General features: G+C 39.7%; 1 protein-coding gene across 1 annotated transcript in view; it reads right to left on the bottom strand.

The window, feature by feature from the left end:
• Window positions 1-17,414, bottom strand: part of CDYL (chromodomain Y like) — a 106,131-nt gene extending 88,717 nt beyond the window's left edge. Inside the window, exon 1 of the mRNA XM_061995925.1 lies at window positions 17,231-17,414. Coding sequence (XP_061851909.1) covers window positions 17,231-17,254 — 24 coding nt within the window. The 5' untranslated portion in view covers window positions 17,255-17,414. The remainder of the gene's footprint in view (window positions 1-17,230) is intronic.
• Window positions 17,415-18,418: the final 1,004 nt, after the last annotated feature.

The raw sequence follows: 18,418 nt of genomic DNA, 5'->3' as shown, positions 1-18,418 counted from the left end.
TTCTCCAGGCTCTTACTACACATCAGGGCTTGTTCACTCATTTTTAATTTTTTTTGACATGTTTTTCTGAATCTGTTTATCTAGGGCTTTGAGTTTTTTTTAGGTCTTAAGCTCAATCAGGATGTAATTTTCTAACATTAACTCACTAGAGCTATAAAGTAACATAAAAGCACATCTAATTCCACTTGGGATCCCGACATCCATACCAAGGGACAGCACTGTGCATTTTATCGACTGTATCATATCACTGAATTACTCCTGTGCAAAGTACTACTCTCTATCCTACATGTATGATCTTACTGTCTAGACAGATACATTTAGCTATATTAACATATGTTGAAATGATCCCCATTAACTAAGTACAGACCATCCTTCACACTTACTAATCCATCAATTTTTTGCATGTGTGCATTTTTACCAGAGATTATATTCTATTCCCCTCTAGATCATTATCCAAATACACAAAGCAATGGGCTGTGAAAAACTTCTATAAAATCCAACACGAATGTCCTTCATCTATTACTGCTTTATGATCTGTCAATTAACGAGTCTGAAACGCATTTAATGTGGGCCATGTTGACTTAGCAAAGAGCTAGGTTTTAAAAACCAGAATACCATGCAGTACTGCATCAAGTGCCTTACAAAAAACATTACAAAAGCTTACTACACCTACATGGATATCTTTGTCCATCAAAATATTTCAGCCTCAGAATAAAGAAATAAATATGGACAAGTTCTAATTGTCACAAACAGTTGTGCAAGTAGTGACTCTGCTTTCCTCAATTTTCTGCTAAGCAATTTTCAAATCAGCTTTCGTACAGTTCTTTATGTGATCCTTATCAACCTGTCTATTTTAGTATTTATGTTCTGTCCTGGCCTATTGCATCTCATTTACACTTTTACAATGATGAAAACAAAATACAAAACTCAATACCTTAGATACCTTCAGTTGGTTGGGTTGGTTTGTTTGTTTTAAATCCTGACTTCTGTAGATGAAAGGAAAAAACCCTTGTTTTTTCCTACCAGATTAAAGAAACTGTATTTTACAGTCACTGTAAATTGTGAACACAACATCCAGATTTTGTCCAGAGAACGACAGTGTTTTGACTCAGAGAATGTTTTTGAAAGGATAATAGAAAAATATTTTTTCCAGTATTTCTGTATCTTCTCAACTACTATTTTCCAGCTATTGCTGGCTTTTTTTTTCTCTCAACAGAGAATTTTCACACTGTTCCTAATTCCATTGATAGAGGGTTTATGATCAGTGTCAACATAATTAGTATGAATGGTCTTTTTGTTGTGACAGCTAGCAGGCATTATTGCTCCTGGCATTTTCTCTAAATCTTCAATCATTTGAATCCTCACCTCTGCCTTACTATGTTATGACAGTTTCATACCTATCCCTAATGACTTTTTATTGTAAGAATTCAAATTCCCCGGGTAACTTTTTTTTTAAGTAGTATAATTTTGAGGGAAAAAAATAATTTTCTTTATACTTTCAGCAAAAATGGTATTACATTATTTTTAGGAAATCATCCTTTAAAAAAAACCCCAGTGATTGTATATTATTGACAAGGCCTATACTGGATACAGCAGATTCAAATAAGCAACAATAACTTTCCATGCTGATTTGTTTTTCTGGAAGTGATCTTGAATTTAATTACATTTTTGTTAGAAGAGCAAAATTGAGCAGAATAGAATTTCTCGGAATGCTATGATGAAAGACCTGCACATGTTAGAAATTTCAGGGAGATGTCATTGATGGCCATTCAATGCAATCACTGGGAAATAACAACACGTCATTTCTTTGCATCTAGACATTTAAATAAAGATTCCTCTGTCACATAAATCCCAGGAAAACATGCCTTTATCTCTATAAAAAGAAAGTTTAGACTTCACAGAACTTTGAGGCAACTTTCTATTCTTAAGTGTATACTTTTAGTTGCTTATATCTTGCAAATAATCAAACGTGGAATGCAATGGTTTAATCATTGCTTTCTGGATGTGAAAAAGCAAGTATCTAGAACAGGTTGGGAGTTAAAACAATATCAAAATTGAACCACGCAGGAAAAATGGAAGGGGTAATAATAATGACCTGGTTTTATAATTTGATTCTGCTGTTATTGAAGTGAGGCACTCAATGGCATAGTGCAAGTTTGCACAGTGAGTCTTTAGACTCACTAAGGAATCTAAAGTGTTCACTGTTGGTTTTTTGGTTTTAAATACTTTGGTGGTAAGGAAATAAATTTTAATATATTGGATTGAATTTACAGATGATGATCAACAGATTGTTTTAAAACTGACTATGATCTTGGCTTGTATTTTAAAATTATTTAACATATTTTTTGAAAACACTAAATGAATTATCAATACCAATGGTTTGCAATACTATTAAATTGGGCTGGTTTTGAAGCAAAGTCTATATTTTAAACTTATTGCTATATGCACTTGTTAAAACAATGAGTCATCTGAACATATATTTGCGCAATCTTAATTTTTGTGTTACATTCCTGACATAACCATTATTTTAATCTCTTTTATGTTTTCAAACTGCACACAAATGCAGAATACATTTGTAATAAGTATATTAAATCTTTTTAATAGAAAAAAATTGTCTTTAAAATGCTGGATACCTAACCTAGTCTTTTTACTGTCATATTTAACATTCAGAAATAATATATTTCTTAACCATTAGCTGTAACTGACAGAATATATTTGCTTAATATAAACAAATTAAGGGGCCTATGCACACACAGAACTAAGAACATTGGATTTGTGGCACTTAAACTACTTGCTTGCTTTCTAAATTCTCACTCAATTACTACCTCTATATTCCCAAATCCTTCCATAAGACAGCCCTAGACTTGCAGTCTTTAGCATTATTAGTTTAGTATTCAGTATTAAATATTATTCTTTCCTGAATGCTTTTTATTTATATAGTGGAAGGAGTTAAAGAGCAACAGAGTTTACTTTCCTTATCAGTTTTTCCCACCTTCACATAAACACGTTCAAAGTGAAAGTAATTTGTTCCTGCCCGTGAAACTGAAACCAAAAGTAATTAAAGCGTAAGTTTTTCGACTCGAAGGATATTGACGGCACTTGCACTGGAGAGGCTAAAAATAATCTTTATGAATATCAGCATTTTAAATGAAATGGCCCTTAAAGCAACCTCAACTATGAGGAGACACCCTGACCCATCCCGCTCCCTGCCCACCTGCCCACTCAGTGAATAACCAAGATCCTTAGAAATAAAAGATACTTTTAACTATTCTTCTATGTCATATTCATCTTCAGATTGAGTTTACACAACAGCACGAGTGCATAATTATAGTTGAGGTGGGCAGGAAAAGGAAACTTACATTACTGAAGACTTTTCGTTCCTCATGTGGCACACTAAAAGTAACAAAAACTTTCAGCAAGCTTTGTAACTGCTACACTTAAAGTAAAACTCAGCAAATTAATAACTAGTAGTTATGCGGCACTGAGAAGTAACTGGAATCCCAAATTATTGCATGCACTAGTTTTCCTGTTAAAAGGAAGCACAACCAGCCACTAAAACTGTACAGCACAGTGTCATCTACTCTGAATGTTATCACTTCATCATTCAGATCACTTGGCACAGCCTCTTTCTCAAGGGTGTTGCTCCTGGCCCTGTCCCTGCATGGTGCTTCAGGACCTCAAGGTGCAGTTCAGGGACGTGAGCTCTGTGAGTCAGCACAAGCCAAGGGCAAGAAGCTGTGCAGCCACAATGCAAGTTAGTCCAAAGAGTTGATTCAGCTGAAAATTTAGATTGATATGCAGCTTGACCGATTTCTGTTTTTTCCTAGTCAGAGACAAGTCATTGTTGCAACCATCCCCCCCCTCACCTACCCATTTTTTCTCCCTATCTCACTTCAATCATGCTATATATTCCCATTCCTTTACTTGAAGTGGCACCTCTTGATTTTCAACCTGAGTCAGACAGAAAACTGTCAGATAACTATTTCTACAAAAGCTAGATGAGGTTCTTTAAACAGTATTGACCGGATACAGTAACACAAATCAGTGTCAGTGCAAAAGAAGGGGGAAGAACAAGTAGTTTGCAGCAGGAGGCGATGGTGGAAAACAAGACCCACCACACTTAAATTTGCTTAAGTTGTAGACAAGACAGCCCTTAGACTCACAGTTGAAAATGAACATGGAACAGATACTCTCCCTTCTTTAATATGTTTCAAAACTAGCTTTTAAACATTGGGCCACTCAAAGAAACATTAAGGGAAAGAAAGGAAAGCCAACACAAGTGCTGTCAGGATACATTAATTTCTTCCCCCCATCACAGGAGTCTCACTGAGGCTGTTCTGTGGACATCACTTGGTGGCTCAACAGCTCCATTGACCTTCCACATCTGCTGCATTGTCCTGGTAAATAAGTGTATGGCCACACACACTGAACTAGACCAAGGAACTGATTCAGTTGAATAAATATTTTGAAGTCAGGGTGGTTTTTTTTTAGTTGGTTGGTTTTAATTATACTGGATTGATTTTCCAGTCCTCCTTAACACATGACCAAGATGCCATTATGCCTCAATGGAAGGAACAAGAGTGGTTGAAGGAAGGATCTGCTGAAGTCTATTATCATAGAATCATAGGATCATTTAGGTTAAAAAAGACCTTTAAGATCATCAGGTCCATCTGTTAATCTAGCACTGTCACTTCTACCACTAAACCATGTCCCTAAGTGTCATATCTACATGTCTTTTAAATACCTTCAGGGATGGTGACTCAACTGCTTCCCTAGACACCATATTCCAATGCTTGACAAACCTTTCAGTGGAGAAGTTTTTCCTCATATGTAATCTAAATCTCCCATGGCCCATCTTGAGGCCATTTCTTCTTGTCCTGTCACTTGTTACTTGGGAGAAGAAACCAACATCTGCCACACTACAACTTCCTTTCAGGTAGTTGTAGAGAGCAACAAGGTCTCCCCTCAGCTTCATTTTCTCCAGACTGAACACCCCTACAGTTGCCTCAGCCACCCCTCATCAGACTTGCGCTCCAGACCCTTCACTAGCTTCATTGCCCATCTCTGGATATGCTCCAGCACATCAATGTTCCTCTTTTAAAGTGAGAGACCGAAAACTGAACACAGGATTCAAGGTGTGGCTTCACCAGTGCCAAGCATAGGGAGATTATCACTGCCCTGGTCCTGCTGGAAGCACTGCCACTCAAAACCTTTCTGAGATTTAATGTAAAATACAACAACAATGGTTTAAAAACTCAAACAGTTACAGTAACTCAGATAACAAACCTTAACTTACACCACAGTAGCTCAGCGCTGTGCCTAAACACTGCATAGTTCAACAGCACAATCCCTTAACAATGTTCACCTACTAACACAGTTTACAGTCCCAAGGGAAGGCCCGTAATGAATGAAAAGTTGGGTATTATCCTGCATTAGGTTAGAAGACAGTAGAAAAAGGGGAAAAAAACCCCTCAGTGCTTAGAAGGTCACATTTAAGTATATTTAACTGAAGTGACTAAATTAACCTGACTAACTTTTCTGTACCTCTTTGTAGAGAAAGGGGATGAAGTCTTATGACCTTCTGGTCTGAATGGCCTTCTGGATGACTCTCATCAGTGATTACAATGGATATCAAAGACAACGCTGCATGGCAGTTAAATACCTCTCTGCAATTAGCCCTAGCCCTACCAAAACCAAACCAAAGCTAAACAAAAACGAACATAAAAGGGAATAGGTTTGTGTGAGGCTTGTACTTGCAGCATAGCCTCTCTCTATGTGACCCAATCAGCCTGCTCTACTTTACTCTAAGATGTTCTGACAATATTTAATTGGGGGGTGGATGTGGAGGGAGCAGGGAGAAAAAAAAAAGCTTTACTCTGCTTGTGCTTTGGCTCAGGGATTCAAACTTTCTTAGGGAAAGGAGCAAATGATTATCAATCATCTCTGAAATATTTGGTCTGAGTGATATGTTCAGTGCTAGACTAACTATGACAGAGGAAAAATAATTACTTTTTTCCAAGACAACATTCAAGTGTCCTAAAGAAAAATAATCCTTACTGTACAATCAATAGACAACTAATTCCACACTGAAAATGTCCTTTTCTGAACACATCAGATGGGAAAAGATTTTCCTGATGGCTTCACTGAAAACGAGAGAGTTGGATACTGGGAAGAAACTGGGAAGGCAGAGCTGAAACATTTGGCGAAAGGAACAAATGAATGAAAAGGGAGTATTCATTTAGTGAAATGTAGAACATAAAATTATCACACAGTTCCACCAGTTAAAAGCTACTTTCTGCTACCCTGTCTCACAATTTAATATGTCTTAATATAAGACTTTTTACTAATAGAAAGAGTAAAACCATATACATATGGGTTAGAACAGTGACTTATATTCCCATTATTTACTAAAACACCCTTCATGAACAAGCAAAAAAAGCCAAAGGACGTAATTGTTACTTGACAATAAGACTGTCACAATAAAGCAAATTATTTTGTGTACATGCAAGGAATTGGTTTTGTTACATTAATAGCTTTGATTAGAAATATTCAAGTGTAGAGGATTAAATTCTTTAGAATAAACTAAGTTGAAATTACTTGAGTAAGGAATTTAAAATTGAATAATTCAATTAGTATTGAATATATTCAAATAACACACAGCAATAATGACGGGACCTTTTCAGACCAATAACAGCAAAGAATGATTAACTAAGATCTTCATTGCACTGAAGAAAGAATTATCTCACATTATTTTAACCACAACTTAACTGACAGTTGTCCGGCATTCATTGTTTTTCATGAGTACCCAAATGTAGGAAGCACTAGAGCATAACAATTTCATCTGGATAAAGGGAGGAAAATAACATAGAAATAGGTATAAATTAATAACAGCAAAGTTTCAACTGTCACTACGTCTGGATCAAGACCTAATGTTCATGGGGACAGAAACCATATGACGTCCTTGTTTCATCATTTCAACTCCTCACTAAATCCATGTTTTTCCACTAATGACAGCAGAAATAACCTTCAAGTCACCATCTAATTCAATATGCTTGTTCTGCATTGCACCAGTTTCAGGGCAAAACTGAACTTAAAATTGAAATGGATACTTGTAAGGAACTGGATTTAAAGATGAGGTGTTTAAATGATTTATCTCAATAAGGTGGGGTTTGGGTCACTTTGTATTTTTTTTTAAAATTCCAACAAAAGACAAAAAAACCATGCTATTAAATCTTTACCAATAAGAAAGTAGAGAAGCATGGCATGGTTTGCATACAAGATGTATACGATGAATAAAATGAGCAAGATCTCATCTTTGTACAGCTTTAAAGATTTGTGAACTAGTAATCTTTCATATCCATTTGGTTTCTGTAGTCATGGACATAAGTTGTCAAATCAACAACTGCTTGATGCACTGGCTTCCATGTTTTAACGCTCTTACAATGCTGCATTTCAAAGGATCATCCTTAAGTATAATAATTTCCATCTTCTCATTCAGAACCTAATATTTTATTCTTGGGCAGTTTAAATAAATAAACACAAATCTCAGGAGATCTGATGAGTACAATGAGAGGAAAAACAAATCAATTAAGGGGCTGCCCTGATACAAGAGAGATGCATTTAACATGAGTGAAATAGAATCTGAAACACTGATGGATCTTTTGAAACAGGATGTGACCTTATTTGCCACAGGCATCTGGGAAAAAATTCTGTGTTGTTATTGATCATCATTCCTTGATGGTATGGATAAAAATACAGCTTTTCCCAATGTTAATTCAAAAGTCATATGATGATAAGCTCATCCTAGAGTTCTCTATTACATTGTCTTATGGATTTTTTTACAAATTTGAACAAAATAGAGATCAAGTGTCCTTGAGTCTCCCACTCAAAACATATCCTCTTGTACCATCAAATCAAAACACAAAGCACATAAGCACACAAAATACACTAAGCATAAGAAGCAGACAAAGAACAGAACAAATCTGAAAACAATTTGTGACCCGGGCTTTAACTTTCACTAGCCATTTGCATACATTATAAACAACCTGGTGTGCACCCACAGTTTAAATTTTAACTTTGAGACTTCTGACCTTATCGTATCATAAAGGAAAACTGATTGACTCCTTTAAAAGTGTTTTAACTTAAAACTTCCGTTGTCCTTGGGAATGTTTGGACATCTAGTTATTCTTTCAGTTGCAAAGGGTGCTGGTAAGCTGTTCCTATATAGACCTAAGTCTTCAAAGGGAAGAAGCTCTACAGCGTCACTTTCAGGAAGCATTAGAAATTGTTTAGGTAGAAATGCTCACTCAACTGACTGTTGTGGTGCTCTGAATAAATCTATTCAAAATAACTACATATGTGATTTATTCCACAGAAAAGTATACTACAAACAAAAGCACAAGATACTCAGTCTAATGTAAAAGTTACTGCTTTTACTTTATGTTTCTCTGTTCTTAGAAAGCACTGTTAATCAAAGATCAAGTTTGGTCCTTATCTGTGACCTAAACAAGTGTGAAAACATGTGCCAGGCTTGAAAACATGAGGGGCCATAGAAGAATTACAGTATAGAGTTACTGCATGGCAAAAAGTCTACAGTGGAAAAAAACCCAAAACAAAACAAAAAAAGAAGCAGCTCAGATTTTGTTCTCTTTAAGGAAAACTTTCCCATCAATCTTCTTTATTTTAGAAAAGATTATACTCCAGTACAATCTACTATGGTCTATACTTGCAAAATAGTATAAATTTCAAACCATGAGATTAATTCCTAGAGCTATTACAATTTGGTTTGCTGTGTCTATTCTCCTCTCTCTACATTTTCTAGACCAGGAGTCTACTCACACAAAGCAGTTAACTAGACCTTATTTTGAGAAACAGAAGCACATGAAGTGTCCACTGAGGATTTCACGGGTATGCAGAGCATACACTGCTGGTGACTTTAGATTTCACTCAGAGTTCAACCTCTTATTGAAAATTAAAGTTCAAGTTAATATAGTGTTCAGTAACAGCAATGTTATTCAGTGGTTATGACTCAGAAAGGCTTGGACAAACACCTTAAACTTTACCATTTGAGCAAGACCTCAGTGAGTGTTTAGAAATATTGTCTGAAGAGAACCAATGAAAGTTTAGCCCAACAAACAATTGCACTAAGAGGAGAGAGAACCCTGGTAAGCATCCATCCCATCCTCCCGCTCACATCATGCCCCGCCAGCACCAACAGGAACGTGCCCAGTATCGCCCTCCCCACAGATGCGCCTGCCTTCGCCTCTGTCTGCAGCCACTACCCTCCCTCTAGCAGACGTGCATATGCAGGGAATGATGGTGGGCTCTCAACACCTGGGGAGCTCAGGTCCTGCTGCTGGCATTTTATAACCAAGGCTGCAACCTGCCTTAGCCCCAACAAAACCAGCCACGAAAGCTCCCAAAGATTTATCATTAGGCCACCTTTCCCATTTTTTTCCCCTCTACAGTAAGACATTACAGACCCGTGATAGGAATCAAGATGCTAGACTGGATGGATCTTTTATGTCAGTAGGTACAGTTTTATATTCTCATTCCTTCTTAGAGACACAATCTCGGGTCTGTTAGTTTTAACCTAGTAAGTGACCTAGCCACTAAAATATGATGGAAGAGTCACACTGTGCTAGCATGAGCTATATTTTGTATGTATAAATGGGGAAAATCAAGTGCTGAAATCAAAACACAACAAAGGAGCCTGATTTAGCAACTAGTCAAATTGTAATCCAGTTAACTTTCTCAAAGTTATTTTGAAATGTATCTACTTTGTTACTAGTAACAAAAACGTTACCACTATGCAGAGCACAGTTGCATGGAAAGAAATTAAAAAACTATAGACTTCTGAATATCCACTGAATGCAACACATCACAGTGTCAGGGAAACATTTTGGAGTTAAGATACACTCATTGCAACACTCTTAAGAACGTATCTCAATGGCTCTCCTACATATGTATTTACAAAATGTACATCTGACATCTTATTCTGATAAACACACTGCAACATACTTCCCATAACTTGCTTTAAACTGTTACATTTTAAAACTAAAATAATTTTTTATATTATTCCCTAATCCAAGCAAAATTCCATAAACCAGTATTATACAGGAAGTGAAGGTGCTTAGAGAGGTATCCGAGTGGTCTTTGCAAAATGAAAATCACAAAGTCATGTTTCAAAAAAAAAAAGAAAGAGCAAATCTCTTTCCTTCCCTGTTCATCCAGGATACTAAAAAAAAACCTAAAACCCAAACTTCTTGATTTTTCAGATGCTACTATGACAATAATCAATGACTGAACATTAAGACTTAAAATTACAATTCTTAAAAGCTGTGAAAGTTTCAGAAACTGTAGGGGCAGAAGAGTTGAAGAGGCACAACTATAAATGTGGTTAGGCCACTTAAAACAAGTACCTTATCTCACCCCACCAAAAAAATGAAACAAACAAATCCTCAGACACAACACAGCCAAGACAGAAGATTTGATCAAAGCTGTACTATTTATTTTATGCAGTGTGATTATAAAATGTGAAGCTTCACTGAAGAATCACAACAAAACTTATAATAGTTTGTTTCATTATTCAATTAATGAAATGTATTGTTAAAGAATATTTAGTAAATATTTGTTTTATTTTGCATTTTATGCTAGCAAAGCGGCTTCGAAACAATTTAAAAATGCAAATCTATGGTTAAAAAGGGGCTTTTTTAATCCATTCTATGTATTCATACATATTCATAGATTTCCTGAAAAATATCTACAGCAGGTCACCATTAAGGGACACAAGTAAATCTTCTGAGGATGTTTATGAAAACAGTAAATTTTCTTGCCTTTATAGTGTACTCAACCGGTAACATGCCAATTTTCTTTTCCTTTAAGTAATATGTAAAGAAGTTCAAAGAAATTATTTCAAAGAGAAAAAAAAAAATCTTGTGTGTAAAAATAAATGTCCATCAAAAATTAGTGAAATAAATTTTCTTCTTGGAGAGATACTACAGCTCTGGAGAAGGCATTTCGTAATACAGAAAAATACAGAACTTTCATTTTTAAGGTATTTTCTGCACTAACAACATACTGCCAGAGAAAGTACACAGCATGTTTGATATGAAAACTATTGTTTTACTCCAAGATAAACAAGAAAGCCAACAACTCTTTCTTTATTGACAAATAAGGTTATCACATGCTATCCAGCCATCCAAAAGCTCAAAGGCCCAGAAGTTAACAGGGAGAGACTTGTGCATCCCTGTTCACCTTGCAAATACAGTCTGTGAAGCTTCCAACAGATACTCAAAAATAAGACACTGACCAGTAACCTCAGATTGGGAGTTTATTACAGAAGAGTAATAATAATAGGCCTATCAGTTTTATACATACATATGTAAGAAATCGCTCTGGTTGACAAAATCTTGTACCAAATGCAGTCTTTGCAAGTGCCAAGTATTTATCTGAGACAAGAAAGTAACTATTAGTAACTTGGTTTTTCTACCACTTTGGCATAGGTCAGATACACTGCAGCAGTCAAGAAGAAATGAGACTGCACCTACTGAGAAGTCAGAGAGACGTGGCGTCACTGATGCTGTTCCTGCTATGCCAGCCTTCCTGAGGAACTTGGGGCTATGGTGTGTCTCATTAAGTCTTTTCTGTACAACAATTTATCCTCATTCAAAAGGTACTGAACATCAGCACAGTGGAAGCAACCTTCCGCCACAGTATAGCCTTGTAAGGTGGAAGTAACTATTCTGTAACTAAACATTGACTGGCATTGCATTAACCAATCTCTGATTGACCAAAAAACTCAAGAAATTAAACTGCAGTCTGCAGTGAAAGATAAAGACTGTGAAAGTAAGAATTAGCAGAGCCTCATGTGCTTTGTGGATGGGGCATCCCTCCCCTGTCCTCTTCCTTTCTCTCTCCCATCCTTTTTTCCCCCCGATGGATTTGAGGAATTCAAAGCAAATTACACAGACAAAAAATTAAAAATCATTTTCTTGACATACCTATGACATATGCACGTACAAAAGTTTTGTGCATAAAGCCTGCTAACCATCTCTTTATCTGTGAGCCATTTGTGATCACAGGACAAGGGCAGAATTTTGTTCCTTTGGCCACAGGAGTCTGAACTGTGAGAGCAGCCACTAGAACCTTGCCAGGCCTGTGGGGCTGCAGAAGGCAAGGCACAATGGAGGAACCCCCAAAGGTTCTAGCATTTTGGCAGTAGCAGAAGACAGAGCACCAGACATGCTCAATTCTATCTAGAGCTCTGGGACAGGAGATAAGACATAACTCAAGCTGGTGAAAAGCAGCATGACAAGGGACATGGAGGAAAAGTCGAGTTTCTTGCGCTAGTGGTGGTAGCTCCATTCCTGCAGTGCTCTTGCATTCGAGCTCTAGTTTAAAGGAGTGAACACCACTAAAGAGGTATGAACAGCTTAATCCTCAACTCTATTTCAAGTCAGTTATATGGTACCTAAGGGGTGGAAACAACACAAACAGGTTTGATGTAAATTCCTAGTCTTGTTTAATTGGCTAGGGTTAGTCAAGCAAGTCTTAAGTCTTTTACCCCTTTTGAAACAAGCAATAAGATTCACACCACTTGTCAAAATAAAACAGAAAAGATTCAAGCATTACAGCTCCATGACCACAAGACCCTCTTTATGAACAAGTACCACTGACATTTAACCAAGATCTTAGGAATCAGTACATCAGAAACAAGCAGCAGAAGATACATCCCAAGATATTTTGGACTTTCTGTGAGACGAGTTTAATAAAAACAACCCATTTTGATGAGGAAAAAGAATGGCTATTGCCCAAACAGGTAGATTTAATTTGTTGTTAATAGCAATTTTTCATCAAGTAGCCATAAAAGCTACAACAAACTCCAAGCTGTGTACTGTAGATAATGGATTTACCCTTTCAGTTAACTAAGCAAAACAAACATTTAAGCTTTCTAGTAAACACACAAAAAAACGTGATGAATTTCTGATCACTGCAACATTACTAGGGCTATGAAGTAAACTTTGGTTTTAAGTGGGTAATTCTCACACAGTATCAAAGTTTGAACTAAATGGCAGCAGTTCTTCATCAGTTTTCTATACACTATCATTAAAAAAACAAGCACAGTAGTTGAAAAACAGCCCTCAGGATCACTTTTTTTTTGACTTGTGGACACTACTGTAAACACAAATACATGTTTTTCATACTTATTAAGTGATCATACTTGATGTATATCCTAATGCAAGGCCAGTTGTTCCTGAAATTAGTTTCCCTTTGTAATTTCACTGTACTTTTATAATTTAATGTTATGGCTTTGTTTTTAGAACTAATCCCAAAAATACTGAATCATCACTGGAAGAGAAGTTTCACCCTGAGAATATTAGGCATCAGGATGAAAAAGATGCATATGTGTTTTGGAATACACTTGAAAGATTAAAAAAGACACCTTTCATTCTATGAAACACACAAAACCATACAATTTTGAACTACAAGAGTTTAAATACATTAACCTGTAATATTTTAATGGAAATATTAAGTCATCTTAAAACTTTAGGTTTATGAGCAATGTCAAGGTGAAATATCAAGTGAAGGAAAGACATTGATGCATAAGTGCACTTGCAAAGTTCACATGAACTGTCCTTCTTACTTCTTGGTAAAACCCAGTCAAGGTGTTTTGGTATGAGAAGCAATCATGACCCAAGGCTATCTACAGTTGCTCAATGGGATCCAGTGAACCATGTATACCATCAGTAATTCTCAGAGGAAAGATGGAAACACTTGGGTGGTTGATTAGATAAAATCTCCAACAGGCAGGGAACTCCAATATATTTCCATCGTATTTGGTATTATTAAATTTTATAAGAAAGAGACTCTTACAAACTCAGCACAGCTTTAGTTTTTGCCTACCAACCACCATTTGGTACTTCCGACTTGTTGGCTAACACACAATTATCCTGGAGAGTGCTTTTATAGGATCACTTCCACATCTCATCAAACAAATTTGTCATGCCAACCACAATTCAGGATGACCTCAGTCCCAGACATCACTGCAAGGGTCTGCCAGAGAAGGTCAAGTGATTTGACTGCAGAGAGAGAGCAAACATAGTTTGCTTCCAAATGAACCTTTTAAATTAAGTGGATACTCTACTTCTAATTACTCCAGTGAAGGTGATGAGAAATCACCAACAATGTTTCGACACTGAATCAGTCAGTAAAGCAAAGCAAACTTGTCACAGTGTAAAAGAAAGTTGCCCTACTATTTGCCCAAGTAGCTGTACAAAGGACTTTCCAAAGCCACAAGTAACAGAGATGGCAGCAGGCACCCACCAAGAAAGACAGTCTAAGATGTCACCACCTATTGAAACAAATTTTGGAGGGGGAAAAAAAAAATGACAACACCTTTGCTTATGTTTTCCTTTACTTGTGTTGTTCACCAGTTTCTCCATGCCTGTCCACCTCACTAATGTGTTGTCACTTGAATCAAACTTACAAATAGAAAAACTATGTTCTTCACCTCACCCATAGAGGTTGGCAACATTATTACTTGTTTGGCTTTCCATCTAGAAAAAAAAAAAAAAAAAGAGTCTCTTCAACATTTTTCCATAAAAGTTTCATATCTTTCTCAGGCTTCCCTCCTCAAAAATAAAAACAACAAAAAAACATGCAATCAACACCATAACCCCAAAAATGCTCGGGATCAAATGACTTTCAGGATATTCGTTCAGTCATCTCAACAACCTGTTAGTGTATTTCAGGCTTTTGGTCTTTGAATTCCAAATCACTGGCCTACAGTTCAGCTCTCTCTCTCCAGAGATGACATCCAGAGTAAAAATAAAAATCACACCACAACGAACAAGTGAATCCATCAAGGATTCTTTTTGTTTAAAAAAAAAAAAAAAAAAAAAAGGAAAAAAAAAGATTTTTCCTTTATAAGAGGATTTCTTATTTGTATTTTGGAAGAACCATGACACATAACAGCAGTAGCTGGCATTCATACTTAGGCTAACAATCTCAAATAGGTTACACACTATTTTCAAGCTGGACACAAGATCAAGATTTAGAAGGAAAAATGGAGGTTTAACAGGATTTCAATCACCAGATTCAGAATATTGTATGGCATGAATGACAAAGAAAATATCCACAAAACAGAAGTCTCCAGTCAATAACACTGGCATTTCCTAGAAGGGTTTAAATTACCTAACATTCAACATTTCAGACCAACTTGCAATTACATACTTCCTAAATCAGTGTTCGTTCTATTCAAAATATTTATTATTGTATGATTTTTCAAGCATGGTTGTAAATTTCACTACAAGACAAAATGTGTAAGAAATGAACTGCAATTCAGGAAAAAAGAAAGAAGGAAAGAAGGAAAGAAGGAAAGAAGGAAAGAAGGAAAGACACAGTTTGACCACATCCAAGTCCAAGAGCACTAACAATTTTCGCATCTCAAATAAAATTTGCATTTACACAACTAATGACCGTGTCTGTTCTTTTAAATCAAACAGAAGTTTATCACTTCAGGTATTTTGCGACAGAGGCTTTGACCCAACAGACATCCCACATCTCCTTGCCCAGTGAGGATGGCCACGCTCAACGGACCACTGAGCCTTGTTCACACAAGTCAACATTTCAAGCACAACTTAAGACAACCACTAAGAGTAACAAGCATCAGTTACTCAACCTCAGTCCAATAACCAGCAAAGAGATTTTTTTTTCTGGGCATTTTTTATGCCTATCCCATTGTCCATCTTGGATCAAATACAAAGAGCAAGTATTGGCCATAGCACAGTCTACAGGCTCAGCTCCACAAATCCGACAGAACTTTTTCCAAAGTCAAAGCAAGTTTCTGTCATTCCTTTCACATATAGAGCAGTCTCTACATTTCTCTCTCACTTCCAGGGATGATCTCTTCAAGATTGGCTTAAGTCACACTATGAGGATGGGAAAAACTGCCAAAGCAATTAACCACGATTTTTCTGTCTTGAGAAAACAGGTCTTCAGTCTTCTAGTCTATCAGTTCAGCACCTCTAATCAGCAGCCAACTTGCTTAAAATATAAATCCAGCCAGTGCAACTTTCACTGGCTTCTACTGGTCTATTTGCCCATGGCACCAGGCAACGTCATTAACAGGAGATACATGTGCACCAACAGAAAGACATCTTCTCCTGTCAAGTGTCCTGAAAGCTGTCTGTCTCCCTTTGATCTTAGTCTTCCAGTCTCTGTATACAAATATTTTTATACAGAACACTGCCTGGATGTATATTAACCATGAGATAAGAGCAGTTTTGGTTTTGAGTGGCCACCTCTTTGCCCAATAGACAAGAATGCCTTCAAAACAACGTGTTTTTTTCACTCCTAGGGAGCGCTTCTTGCAAAAATAAAAACAAGGAAGTTAAATCCAAGGGAACCACAATGCTGTTCAATTAAGGGCAAGGATGTGAAATTGCCACACATAAGACAGGAAATTCAAAGTTAGGCTGTCACCTCATTCTCTTCTTCACCCCAAATCCCTCCTCTCCCGTCAGCACACCCTTTGACCACCTCCCGAGTGACGAGTGAAGGATGGCGTGTCAGAACCTTAACTTTGAATCTTTTTGGCTTCTCTTGCAACCTTACCAGTATCGTTAGTGCACGAAAGGCGAGGAGTTTAAATTTTAATATTTTGCATCGCCGCAGCTTGCTGCATGAGCAAGGCACAGGATGGTAGCACAGGACTCCAGTACAGACACAAATCCAGGAGGAAACCTCTTCTGCCCGCCCCCCCCTCCCCCCGGACACATGCAATAACTCAGCTTTGCACATATTTTTGCACACCGCCGGGCTCGCACTTCGGCGTGTTCACTCCCGGAGCGAGCCGCGGCTGTCAGCGCTGCTCCCCACCATCCAGCACCTCCACCCCCCCACCTCCTTCTGGAGTCACAGCGGTGTGCGAACGGGGCGCGGGGGGGGAAGCGCAGGCCACGGGTAACACTTTGCCGTCTCCTCCTTTCAGTCACATTTCCGTCCTCCTCCAGCAAAACTGGGGAGGGAAGGGGGGCGGGGGGCCAGGCTGGGGAGGGGGGGGCACGAAGCACACACACACACGCAGGCGTCGGGCCCAGCGGGAAGGGGTAACCGCAGCAAGTGTGGGTGACAAGACGGCCGGGGCTCTCCCGAGAGCAACAAAAAGGCGGGTGGGGTGGGGTGGCCGGCGGGGCCGGGGGCAGGGCCGGCGCTCGGGGGCTGTTACCTCGTAGAGTTCCTCGGAAGCCATGCTGGGGAGCCTCACAAGGTGGAGTTGGGTGCTGGTTTGGAAATACTTTGTTTCAGTTGGTGTCCGTGTGGCCTCCTCCTCTTCTCCCTCCTCGTCTTCGTCTTCTTGGTCTTCTTCTTCTTCTTCTTCTTCTTCTTCTTCTCCTTCTCCTCCTCCTCCCTCTCCCTCTCCTCCCTCCCCCTCCTCCTCCTCCTCCTCCTCCTCCTCCTCCTCCTCTCCTCCTCCTCTTCTTCTTCCTCCTCCTCGCGCGTCTCTCTCCAGCGCAACTCGGGGCTCCGCTCGCCCAGCGCCCGTGAGGTGCCGCCGCCGCCGCTGCCGCTGCCGCTGGTGCTGGCGGCGGGGCTGCGCGCACGGCAGCTGCGCAACTCGCCCGCTCGCTCCCTCCCTCGCCCTCGCGCTGCCTCTCGCGCACCCCGGCGGGCCGGCCGGCACGCACGCACGCACGCGCCCGCCCGCCCGCGCGCGCTCCCGCACACACGCGCGCTCCCCGTCTCTCTCTCGCACGCGCGCTCGCGCACGGCGGCGGCGCCCCGCACCTCCCCCCCCCACACACACCCCCCCCACACCCCACCCCTCCGTCCCCGGATCGCTCGCTCGCTCGCTCCCTCCCCAGGAACACTAATCGAGCGCAGAGAGAGAGCGCCACACGCAACCGCCCCGCCTCGGCTCCCGCCGCCCCCGGCACCACCATCCTCCTCCTCCTCCTCCTCGTCCTCCTCCCGGCCCCCCACCCCCCCCCTCCCCGCTTTGATCTCCCATTGTCTGCTCAGCTGAGCCCGGCGGCGCGCGTCCGGAGGGGGGAGCGGCGGGGAGCCGCGGGACGGCGGCGGAGTTTGGAGAGCCGGGCGTGGAGGAAGGGGACACGCAGGCACACACGCACACGCGAGGACATGGGGACCATGCAAGAGCGGAGCCTTCGGGACTTCCCTTCTCCTCGCCCCTCTGCGCCTCGGACTCGCTGCCTGCCTGGCCCCGTTCCTCCGCGGGCGCCAGGCCAGCTCCCAGCCCATTGCGCGGCTCTGTCCATGGACGCTTCTCCAAACTTCCTGGGTTGAGTGCCTTCGACAGGAGAGAGTGGGTAAATCCGCACAGGAACCGAGCAGCCTTCATGGTCGATGGCACATATGTGGCTCACGTCTCCCAACTGACCATGTTTGCAAAATT

This window comes from Colius striatus, chromosome 4 (genome assembly GCF_028858725.1).
Source record: "Colius striatus isolate bColStr4 chromosome 4, bColStr4.1.hap1, whole genome shotgun sequence".
Taxonomy (NCBI): Eukaryota; Metazoa; Chordata; class Aves; order Coliiformes; family Coliidae; genus Colius; species Colius striatus.
Note: the sequence above shows the minus strand (reverse complement) of the source record. Positions and strands in the feature narration are given on the sequence as shown.